The sequence below is a fragment of the Carassius auratus genome, chromosome 10 (genome assembly GCF_003368295.1).
Source record: "Carassius auratus strain Wakin chromosome 10, ASM336829v1, whole genome shotgun sequence".
Taxonomy (NCBI): domain Eukaryota; kingdom Metazoa; phylum Chordata; class Actinopteri; order Cypriniformes; family Cyprinidae; genus Carassius; species Carassius auratus.
In genome coordinates, this window is record NC_039252.1 from 7,367,730 (window position 1) to 7,380,160 (window position 12,431).

Below are 12,431 nucleotides of genomic sequence, written 5' to 3' on the forward strand. Positions count from 1 at the left end.
TTTTTGGTGTTTAGTTGTGTTTGGTGTTTTGTTTTGTGGTGTTTAGTTGTTGTGTTTGTTGTTTAGTTGTTGTGATTTGTGTTTGATATTTTGTTTTGTGGTGTTTAGTTGCGTTTGGTGTTTCATGTTTTGTTTTGTGGTGTTTAGTTTTTGTGTTTGACATTTTGTTTTGGGGTGTTTAGTTGTGTTTGATGTTTGATTTTTTGTTTTGTGGTGTTTAGTTGTGTTTGTTGTTTTGTGGTGTTTAGTTGTTGTGTTTTGTGTTTGGTGTTTGATATTTTGGTGGTGTTTTATTTTGTGGTGTTTAGTTGTGTTTTGTTTTTGTGGTGTTTAGTTGTTTTGTTTGGTGTTTGATGTTTTTTGGTGTTTAGTTGTTGTGTTTTTGTTTTGTTTTGTGGTTTTTAGTTGTTGTGTTTGGTGTTTTGTTTTTGTGGTGTTTAGTTGATGTGTTTGGTGTTTGATGTTTTTTTTTTTGGTGTTTAGTTGTTGTGTTTGTGGTTTGCTTTGTGGTTTTTAGTTGTTGTGTTTGGTGTTTTGTTTTGTGGTGTTTAGTTGTATTTTGTGTTTTGTTTTTGTGGTGTTTAGTTGTTGTGTTTATGTTTTGCCTTGTAGTTTTTAGTTGTTGTGTTTGGTGTTTTGTTTTTGTGGTGTTTAGTTGATGTGTTTGGTGTTTGATGTTTTGTTTTTTTGGTGTTTAGTTGTTGTGTTTGTGGTTTGCTTAGTGGTTTTTAGTTGTGTTTGGTGTTTTGTTTTTTGGGGTTTAGTTGTGTCTGGTGTTTGATGTTTTGTTTTTGTGGTGTTTAGTTTTTGTGTTTGATGTTTTGTGGTGTTTAGTTGTTATGTTTTGTTTTGTGGTGTTTAGTTGGTGTAATTGGTGTTTTTTTTTAGTGTTTAGTTGTTGTTGTTTGTGTTTTGTGGTGTTTAGTTGTTGTGTTTTGTCTTGTGGTGTTTATTTGTGCTTAGTGTTTTGTTCTGTGGTGTTTAGTTGTTGTGTTTGGTGTTTCTATTTTGTTTTTTGGTGTTTAGTTGTCGTGTTTACTCTTTTGTTTTGGGGTGTTTAGTTGTTGTGTTTGGTGTTTTGTTTTGTGGTGTTAAGTTGTGTTTGGTGTTTGATGTTTTTTTTGCAGTTTAGTTGTGTTTTGTGTTTTGTTTTGTGGTGTTTAGTTGTTCTTGTAGTAAATTTGTGGTTGGAAATGAAGAGGACAAGGGGTTGGTTGGACTGCTGACAAGTTTATTAACAAAAATAATGTTTTCTAAAACCAATGTTGACATTTACTCTGACATCGATACACACTATCATAAAACACTTCCAGGTAACTCCTTCCGGTTCAGGCACGTCAGCATTCCTTTTTCTCTCTCAACTGCTCCAGTTTCTCCTGGCGTTATATACTCTCTCCACGCCAATTACTGAAACAAGAGACAGGTGTTGATCATTTCTGTCCAAACCACTCACTCACCGTTCATCTCCTGATTCTCTCTCCCACTGCAGACTTCGCTAAACCACGCCCACACCCCCCCCCCCTCACCTGCCACAGTTGTGTTTGTTGTTTAGTTGTTGTGTTTGGTGTTTGATATTTAGTTTTGAGGACTTTAGTTTTGTTTGGTGTTTGATGTTTTGTTTTGTGGTGTTTAGTTGTTGTGTTTCATGTTTTGTGGTGTTTAGTTGTGTTTGGTGTTTTGTTTTGGGGTGTTTAGTTGTGTTTGGTGTTTGATGTTTTGTGGTGTTTAGTTGTGTTTGGTGTGTTGTTTTGTGGTGTTTTGTTGTTGTGTTTGGTGTTTGATGTTTTATTTTGAGGTGTTTAGTTGTGTTTGGTGTTTTGTTTTGTGGTGTTTAGTTGTTGTGCCTGTTGTTTAGTTGTTGTGTTTGGTGTTTGATATTTTGTTTTGTGGTGTTTAGTTGTTTTTGGTGTTTCATGTTTTGGGCGGTTTAGTTGTTGTGTTTTTTTTGTTTTGTTTTTTTTGTGGTGTTTAGTTGTGTTTGGTGTTTGATGTTTTGTTTTGTGGTGTTTAGTTGTTGTGTTTGGTGTTTTGTTTTGGGGTGTTTAGTTGTTGTGTTTGGTGTTTGATGTTCTGTGGTGTTTTGTTTTGTGATGTTTAGTTGATGTGTTTTTTGTTTGGTGTTGACTTGACTATTATGTCTTTATAGTTTATTATAAAAGCAGTTATATTTCTTTTAAAAATAAGATTTTTTATGGGCACATTTGAGCAGTCATTCATTACTGTTAATACTTTTTACCTTTGAAAAAAATAGTGTTGTGAGATGAATATTGCATGAAAATCTATTTTAAAATTGGCCGATAGTAACATCGCACTTCAATTACAGATGCTGAAAATCAAAAAGCAAGTACATTAATATGCGTTCACCATTTTCAAAATGATTACATAGAAATTTAATTAGAGATCAGACAAATGCATTCCTTTCTTTGAGGCAAGTGATTTCTCTTTCGGAGTTTGATTTTTTTTTACTTTAGTTCTAGTTAGCATCCACGGTTGGCAAACAAATACAGTGTGATTTGTATATAATACATGCGTAGTAAAATCAGTTGACTGAATTCTCTAATTCCCCCCATTTCTATTGTTGAATTGAAAAGACCCTGCATGCTTTATACTGTTGCTCTGGGCTCTCAAAACCCTACAGACACCATTGTGCTCTATAGATCAAATAATGAAAGAAATGAAGCACTTCAACAGGCCAATTCATCCTCACAGAAAGAGATCAATTAATGGATATAATCTGTTTTTTACTCTCAAAGCTTTCATCTTTGCCCTGATGTATTTCGTCACCTCAAGTTGCAGAAAATAGTGAGAAATGTGAGACCTCTAACATCATTATCTACTCATTTTGACTGAAAGTGACCACTTTGACCTGTCATTATTATGCACCCTCATGGTATTCCAAATGACTTACTTTCTTCTGTGAATCATAAAAGATTATAAAGAGAAGGTATTTTGAATTATTTCCCGGTGTCATTTTGCCAGATTACAATGACATAAAATAGATTGTAAATAGATTATTAATGGTCATTTCAAAATGTCAATTTACATTTTTAAATATGCTCTTCACTCCGATGTTAAGTAGGCCTACACTGAAAAAAAGGAAAAGCAGTTTTACTGAATTTACTAAAGCAATACACTTACAGTCTACTTAATACATTTATGTTTAAGATGGAAACATAATTTTATTGTTTAAATTCTAAATGAAATTCAACACAATCATCAAAACATGATATAATCACTTTGCAAGAAAATGTTCAAATTGTTTCAGATTTCAAACAAATGGTGTTCACATAAAATGATTTTTTTCTGCTGTTTGATTTACTTAATTAAAATAGGACCGTGTCACACAATTACTTTGTATTTTCTTCTCAACTTAATTCCATTGTGTATGCTATAATTAATCTAATTCCGTTTTGTGAAATACGTCGTTTGCGCGGGAGCAACGTGCGCGTGCGCATGCGCTTTGAAATCCAGCCCACACCAGGACCGTTGGTTTGGAAAGGCACGAGGGGACTGACTGACTTGTTTAAGCTCGTTAAAAGGTAAGAATTTCAGTAGAAAATCATGTGATATATTATAAAATGCAGTCATTGTCAGTTTAAATGCAATAATAATGTTTTAAGATAACCCCACACGCTTTTAAATCGTGTCAATGGTATATTTAGTCGAGTGTCATCGCAGATTTTTTTTTTGGGGGGGGGGGGGGGGTTGGGTAAAGTTAACGTTAATGTTAAGTAAACCATACATATTACTGGTAACGGTAGTTGATCAAACGTCTACTATGCGAATAAATAATTTAAAATGGAAACCAAGTTTTCATCAGGTGAATAATAATGCCTTTCAATACATTGGCTAACTTGATTCAGATTTTCAAAATCGGTGATCATAAATATTTAACTTTTTGTGCTGAGGGTTTATAGGAATTAATGCGTACGTATTAACAAAAAAAGAAGGAACCTAACTGAAGCATAAATTAATGCTTCACAAGATCGAGGTTTAATATTTCCTTATGACTAAAATAAATAATTATCTAGATTAAAATATGTTTTTGCACTTTACGTGGACCTTAAAGCATTGAAATCAGTTAAAAATGAAAACGTTATTGTGCTTTGTATCCAGAGAAAACCCACTGCTTCCAAGTTCACTGCTATGTGTTATTAGGACCGGTATTTCTACAATCTCCCTAACTTGCATCTCTGAGAATGAGGTCCTCTCCACTGGCTTTAGGATTTGTGTGGGGGAGGGGTTCATAGCCGTTACCATATCACGGCAATGGGCAAAGCGCTCAATGCTCCGTCAGTGCATGCCTTTGATTTACCAACGAATAATCATTAAGTTAAACATACAGTACGTTTTTAGTGCAATTACCTATTTTATCAAGTAAACGAATCCTCGATAGCCCCGCCCTCGCCCCATAACTCACAAAAATCTCTTTCAGACAGGTTTTAAGATTACAATATTAGGATTTCACATATAAGTTAATTACATTTTGGTAGTCTAACTAACATGATTGTCATTTTAAGATGGATATCATAATTAATATAAATGACTGCTGCAATAAAGGTTATTTTATGGTATGCTATAAAGTGTTTTTTAAAGTGAATGTTGGTTAATTTTCTAGTACTTACCATACATTTTGGAAAAAATGTAAAAGCCTTTTTCCAAAACGGTACATCTTAAAAGGGGGTAATCTTATAAATAGCATTGTCTTTAATTTGGAATAGTACAGTAAATTGATTCTTAAAATCATTAATTGTTGTTGTTGTTGTTGTTATTTATGACTAATTTCTGCTGTTTCTCTCTTTACAGTGACATTTGCTGTATATGTGGAATTGCAAAGCCTGTTCAGTTGTTGTACCAAGTAGGTTAAAACTTCTGCAGCATTATAGGTTAAAACACAGGCATTTCGGACATAATAGTCGTTTTCCATGTGTTTATTCTAACTGCCCCTGCACATTTAGAACTTGGAATGCACTTAGAATTCATTTAAATAGATTTCATGTGTCTGACACTAGGCAGAAACAGTTTCAAAATATAATATTTAGTTGCCATATATGTAATTGTGGAGGACTTAACTTGGAGAAAGATTACTGGGCTCATATTAATGCACATCTTAAGAAAAATGAATTGATAACTTGTATGTTTTCAGATTGTAACTTTAAAACAAATATCTGTGGTACCTTTAAATCTCATAAGAACAGAAAGCATCATTCTTTTTTACTAAATGATTTTAAACCTGGGATAGTAACAACTACAACAGTAGCTTCACAAGAGTCAGATTTAGCAGATGATGTTGAGGTAGAGGCATATTATGAAATTGAATCTGATGTCCATTCTTCAAATAACCTTCCAAATGAAATCAAACACAATTTTGCAGCAGCATTGTTAAAGCTTGAACATCTGTCCCATGTACCCAGTGCAGCCATTGATGAATTTTTACAAGAGCTTTACATCCTAAATAGCACTTTGTCAATTCCCCTTACTACAGATGTTTTAGTAGATGCTTTTCAGAAGCACAATCTTGAAGTTGACAAATCTATCCTGAAAGAAATAGCAACTACACTGTCCACAGATAACCCTATACACAAAGCTATACAAAAAGGTGGCTGTCTTGGTTCTGCTTATCAACGTAGGCAGTATTATAAGACTAACTTCAATGTAGTTGATCCTGTTGAATATATTCTGGATGCTAAAAACAAAAAGACTTTTCAGTACATTCCAATTCTTGATTCCCTTCAAGTGCTTTTAAATCGGAAAGATATTTTAGAAAAGATATCTCCGAATCAGAAAACACAAGAAACTGAGGAAGACAGTGTGTATCAGTCTTTCAGAGATGGTCTTCATTTTAAACAAAATAGGTTTTTGTCAGGTCAAGAGCTAAGACTTTTTGTGGGTTTATATGTTGATGATTTTGAGCTCTGCAACCCCCTGGGGACATCCCGCAAAAAACACAAGCTTTGTGCAGTCTATTGGGTGCTAAGGAACCTACCTCCTGGGTCCAATTCATCATTGTCCTCTATATATTTGGCCCTACTATGTAGAACTGATGATGTCAAAACATATGGCTATAACAGAGTGCTTGAACCACTCCTAAAAGACCTCAAATACTTGGAAGAACATGGAATTTTCATACCACTGTTAGGAGAAACACTGAAGGGAACTGTTGTTACTGTTTCTGCAGACAATTTAGGAGCTCATGGTTTAGCTGGCTTTAATGAAAGTTTTTCAGGGCATTATATTTGTCGATTTTGTACTGCAAGCAAACAAGACATTCAGTCAATAGAGGTAAGAACAGGTGCTCTCAGCCTCAGAACAAAAGAGCTCCACAGTGCTCATGTGAGGCTGGCTGAGGATAGTGATACTAACTATTTTGGAGTGAAAAAAGCTTGTCCTCTAACTGAAGCTCTTTCTCATTTTCATGTCCTCACTGGCTACCCACCAGACATTGCCCATGATATATTTGAGGGTATTGTACCTGTTGAGCTTGCACATTGTCTCACATTGATAATATCAAAAAAGTACATTACCTTGGATAAAATCAACAAATCAATTTTGGATTTTCCATACAAATATAACGATAAGACTAATAAGCCTCATGTTTTGCCTCAACCTTTATCAAGCAGGAAAACAATAGGAGGCAATGCTCATGAGAACTGGAGCTTGTTACGCTTGCTTCCATTTTTAATTGGTCCTCAGATTCCTGAAAATGAGCCTGCATGGCAGATTCTCTTAGACTTGAAAGAGATTGTAGAACTTGTTGTTGCCCCAGTTCACAATGATGAGTCCATTGCTTACTTAGAAAGTAAAATATCTGAGCACAGACAAAGATACCAGGACTTATTTCCTGAACAGAGATTGCTGCCCAAACACCACTACTTGGAGCACTACCCTCAAATAATCAGGTTGTTTGGTCCTCTTGTGGGGTATTGGACAATCAGGTTTGAAGCAAAGCACAGCTTCTTTAAACAGGCCATTAGACATACCAGTTGCTTCAAAAATGTCCCATTCTCCCTGGCCACAAAACATCAGCTAATGATTGGGTACCAGCTAACTTCACCAAGTCTTGAGAAGTCAGAGCTGGAAATGTCAAGTGGATCTGCAGTCCCAGTGGATATTTTGAAGGAAGAGATAGCTATAGTTGTGAGGCAGAGATATCCTAATCTCTCTGAAATTCATATCACAAAAAATGTTTGGAGCAAGGGTATCAACTACAGGACAGGAATGATCGTTGTTCATGGATCTGAAGGTGGATTACCTGAATTTGGTCAAATTGAGCAAATTTGTGTTTTGCATCAAAAGTTGTTCTTTATTGTGAAACAACTCTGTGGATGGTATAGAGAGCACTATAGAGCTTACGAGCTAAGTCAGTCCCCAACAAAGGCAGTTAGCCTTGTAGAAGTCAGTGAATTAACTGATGAATACCCCTTGGCTGACTATTTGATTGGACATGTGCAGATGGTAACGTTAAAGAGATTTGTCTGCTGCAAAGGTAAGGAATAAAAAAAGTAAAAATAGCTTCAAAATCGGTTTGTCTGTTTGTTTCCTACAATGGAAAAGCTACTTTGATTTACAGTAATATTGTATAAATATCTTTAATTATTCCACATTTAAAAAGTGCTGTATCCAAACATGCAAACAGGTGTGTTCACTATTGTTTTTTTGTTCAACTTACAGACTGAGGCACTGGACAATGACATCGGCTGTTCTTCGAATCATTTTGGGGGAGAGCAGCTGCCAGAGAGTGGTTTTTCCATCTGGCTTGCCTGAGTCTGTGACTGAACTAGAAGATGCTGTGAGGAGTCAATGTAAGCTACAGGACCCCTTTCGTCTGCAGTTTATGGACACTCTTTTTGACAACCAGTTTATGAATTTGACTTCAATGAATGAAATTAAGGACAAAGCCACAATAAAAATAATAAACATTACTGACTCCCTCTCACCACGGAATGCTACTTCAGCTGGCACAATGAACAGTTCAACCTTTGCCCCAGGACATTCCGAAGTCTCTGCATCCATTTCTTCTCTCTCCTCTACCAGACGATCTTCTTGGCCTGAAACATTCTGCATTCCACCATTTTCATATGATGCAGAATTTAAGCTTGAACAGGCAAACAGTGTCTTCAGAGAAAATGGAACACTGCTTATTCCTGATATCAAGCTGAAGTCAGATATACTTGAGGGGTTGGTCCAAAAAATTGTTCAATACAAGGTCTATGTCACGGACAGAGAGTTTGAACAAGTGGGAGAGGCACTCATCAAGAAGCATCCATGTTTAACAGAAAGGGGCTCAGACACTGGGTATGGGGGTTGGAAAGTGAGCCTCAAGTACAAATTATCTAACTATCGCACACATCTCCGAAAACTTGGATGTCCTGAAGTTACTGTAAATTCTTTAAAGCATAAGCCAGATGGGAAAAAAAGCCCTGCCTACAATGTAAAGAAGCCCAAGAGAGGTGAAGTGCACTACTGCCCCTCCTATTCCCCTGGAGAGAACGACCATACTCTGGAGATTGCAAGAGTTGAGCTTCTTTCAGATGTGAAAAAAAACAACAACCGAGAGACTATTAAAACTAAAATGCAGAGAACATTTGCACTCAGGAGACAAGAAGTGCTTCGTTGTGCCCCTATGATCGGGGACTTCATGATGAGATGGCCAGCTCTCTTTGATGTCACTGAGGTTTGTGATAGATTTCCAAAATTGGTTGAATATGTCTAACAGAGAGTCATATCTTATTGCTACTCTTATTTCTTTTTGTTAACATTCTGCTTTCAGGTGAATGCAGAGTTCAAGCGAATCACAACAGTTCCTCTACAGTCAAAATTTCTGTCACAGCTTGACCTTCACTATGAAGGCTTTCTGAAGGTTTTTGAAAGGCGACCAGGGCAACAAGGCAGAAAGCTGAAAGAGATGATGTCAACTGTAGTTGAAGTAAGTGAGCAAAGTTGCACTTGCATATGGTGATCACATCAAAAACATTCATATAAGCCCCTTTCACAAAGTATTTTCAGAAGGCTTTCTGAGTCGCACCCATAGACAGCAACATAATTGATTTCGAATAATGTCTTAACCTAACCTTTCTTTCTCTGCTCTGGCTTATTTTTTTAAGGATGACATTGATGCAGCTCGTGAACTTGCCATCAGAGGACTGTGTATTTATCTTAATGAGGACCCTAAAGATCTCATTCAGGAGTATGTGGTGAGTAGTTATAGCTTAACTGATGGAATCTGTACTATGTTCAACAAGAAACACATTACTACATCTAAAAACCATGGTTTCATCAAATATGCACATTGCAACATAAATTAAAATTAATTTCATCCACTAGACACGTAGCTATAATTGTTTAACTTCTAAATGTTTGTACAGAGCACACATATTTACTTATTCAAGGACAACACTGGTAAAACCGATATTACCGTTGGTGTTGGGGGGGGGGGGGGGGGTATTAGTTCATTGGAGTTTCCCTCATTTCTTTCGCTTGCAAATGGTTTGTAAAAGTGCCATGCACATTTTACTTTCAAATTAGCAGCAATTGAATTGCTGCAATTCGGCGTCAAGCAAATTTTTACTCTTATTTCTTGGCATTTTACTTTAACTTTTACAAGCAACAAATACATCAAACTCAGAACTTTTATTAACAAAATAAATAAAAATACAATTTATATGCCTAATAAAATAACAATACTTACTGTGTGTTCACACCGCCGGCGTCGAGAGCATCACAACACTGCAGAAAGATTCATGAGCGCTCAGACGCACTGATGTTGATCAAATGCGTTTAGTTTTTAAGCATGTCTGTCCTCTAACTGAACTAGGCTAAATTATTTTTGTTACTATTAAAAAATCAAAAACGCGGTGGGGGCGGTGCTGCGGTAAACAAAATGACGTAACCAGTGTTGTGTCTTAACACCAGTATAACTAAAAACACTGTCTATTGCAGCAAACCTATTCCCTATAACACTACTGTGCATATTCAATACCATGATATGCCACATTACTTTAAACCAGCACATGGCTAGTATCAGATGTGGGAAACAAATTACATTTCTAATTTCTAACAAGTTTCATTATATTTTTCTTATCTCCTATTCTTACAATGTTATGACTTTTTGGGGTGTCGAACTCAATTCCTGGTGGGCCGCAGCTCTGCACAGTTTAGCTCAAACTGAATGAAACACCTAATTCAGCTAATCGAGGTCTTTAGGATTACTAGAAATCTCCAGTAGATCTCCAGGAGCAGGATTGGTCCCCCCTGATGTATATTTTACAGATGGTGTCAAATTTAACAGACATTTTATGTGCTAATTTGGAATGTGTGATGTCAACACAGATGTTTAGGGTTCTAAAAAACTAACACAATTTTAGTAGTTCTTAAGTAAAAAATAAAATGGGGGGAAATGTGATAGTCCTTTCTTTAAGTAATATTCCATTATGCTACCCCTCATATTTCTTGTTCATGTGTTAAATACATATTCATCTTTTTTTCTGTCTTTAGGACATGGAAGAAGATCTTCTACAGAGTGCGTTTGAGAAGACTACCATGGGCATCTTCGTGATGAAGCACACTGCAGACAATGAAGCCCATAATGTAGCAATTGTGCTAGAGGGTGTGGCAGTGCTTCAGGACCTCGACAGCGTGGCTTTTGCAACTTCAATGTTGTTTGGTCTAATCTATACTCTTAACCTGCAGTACCCCACAAAGTTGCGTTTTACATTTGAAATTTTGCAGAAACTCATCATGGAGTTGGATGCAGGTGAACTCTCTATCAAGGCCCAAAATTTGAAATCTAAACTCCACCAGTGAGATGGACCAATTTTTGAGTGACTACTGAGACTACAAATGAGCAACCTCAGAAAATTTCAGCAGCATTCAGAGCTGCAGAGAGTAAAACGTGATCTTATTGTTTAGACTGTTCCGCTTTGCCTGCACTTGTTTCTTTTTATGTTTTTTTTCTGAATTTGACCTTTCTTTGGACTGGCCCAGAAGTTTGAATGATTAGAAAGCTGAATCTGGGTAAACTAGCATAAATAAAAAAACACTGTTAATAGTTTAGATAAGGGTCAGATACTGTATTTTCACATTATTTTGTAATGTCTTTATATAATTATCTTTGAAACGAAAGTGTTTTTCTTGAAATAACAGTTCCAGGTACTGCTGTTCTTTGGTACAGTTTTAAGGTTTCTGGGAGAAATGAAATAAATTAGTGTTACAATGTCGTTTTTAAACAGTGTTACATGCAGTGTAATGTTACTTTTATAAAGTTGTATATCTTGTAAAACTTATGAAGGTTTACATATATTGTTGATATTCATGTTACATGTTATGCATACAAAATGAATTTTCTTTGTTTTTATACTAGTGTAATTAAAACTAAAAAATGTATTTTTATTAAATTTAATCAGAGAAGTTATTTATGCTACGTTTTTGAAAGCAAAATGTTATTGAGACATGCCATTTAAATTACACATTGTTCAAATTATTAAATAAATGATTTACAAAAGGTTTTTTGTGTTACATGAAATTAAACATGCTACAACAAACCATTGAAATGTATTAAAATGTAATTTTAGTGAAGTTATCAAAATTATGTTAAGATAACTTGATTTAATTGCACAGGATTAACATGATATAAGCATATATCTGAAATAAAATATTAATGTTAAACTAACATAACTGAATTATGTAAGTATAACTTAAAAAGATTATGTACACATTGCTTTTTGAAATTGCATATGATTAACACAACCGTATTATAATGAAACCGCATAAATGCATAGGATACTCTGTACTCAAACTGAATGTGTGGAACCAATGTCCATAATTCAATTGAGTAAATCCAACAAATCTTTTTTTTCAGTGTAGTAAAATGGAGACCCCAGACAGAACATGAAGGACAGCGCAGCACAGCCTGTACACTTCTGAAATATGTTGTAAAATAAACAAAGCAAATACGCCGAGCCAAGAAATGTACACTGTTAATATTAGTTTAAACTGTTTGGCTTGTGGTTAAGCGCCTGGATCTGCACGAACTGAGGAACACACGCAACGGCCTTCTGTGTGAAAAACACCGGCGGCCACTAGATGGCAGACTTAACACTCTATATTACAGCTGGAACACATTTATGCAAAATAAAATAAAATCTAAAATAAAACAAAGCTGCAGAAAATAAATAAATAAACCAGTTTACAGCTTGAACACAGCTGTTGCACTGATATAAAATAAAATAAAATACAATTAAATTAAAAACTCATCAGTTTACAGCTGGAACACCTGTTGCATTTTATACAGCTGTGCTTCTGAATGAATGAATGAATGACAACAGTTTACAGCTTGAACACGGCTTTTGCATTACTTACAGCTGAGCTGCTAAAATAAAATAAAATAAAACTTACTTTACAGCTGGAACACACCTGTTGCATTTAGATGTGCT

The 12,431-nt window shown here is 35.4% G+C and overlaps 1 protein-coding gene across 4 annotated transcripts; it reads left to right on the top strand.

Moving 5' to 3' along the window:
- The first annotated feature begins 2,624 nt into the window (after window positions 1-2,624).
- LOC113110384 (uncharacterized) lies at window positions 2,625-11,854 on the top strand. Of its 4 annotated transcripts, XM_026274564.1 has the most exons (6): window positions 2,645-3,539; window positions 4,807-4,858; window positions 7,672-8,674; window positions 8,771-8,926; window positions 9,105-9,194; window positions 10,495-11,854. In XM_026274564.1, the coding sequence occupies exons 3-6, from the start codon at window positions 7,688-7,690 to the stop codon at window positions 10,801-10,803; spliced, it is 1,542 nt and encodes a 513-aa protein (XP_026130349.1). In that variant the 5' UTR covers window positions 2,645-3,539; window positions 4,807-4,858; window positions 7,672-7,687; the 3' UTR covers window positions 10,804-11,854. The 4 variants fall into 4 exon arrangements, with proteins under 4 accessions (XP_026130348.1, XP_026130349.1, XP_026130350.1 ...); XM_026274565.1 differs by lacking the exon at window positions 2,645-3,539 and having other exon boundaries at window positions 4,761-7,486; XM_026274563.1 differs by lacking the exons at window positions 8,771-8,926; window positions 9,105-9,194; window positions 10,495-11,854 and having other exon boundaries at window positions 2,625-3,539; window positions 4,807-7,486; window positions 7,672-8,135.
- Window positions 11,855-12,431: the final 577 nt, after the last annotated feature.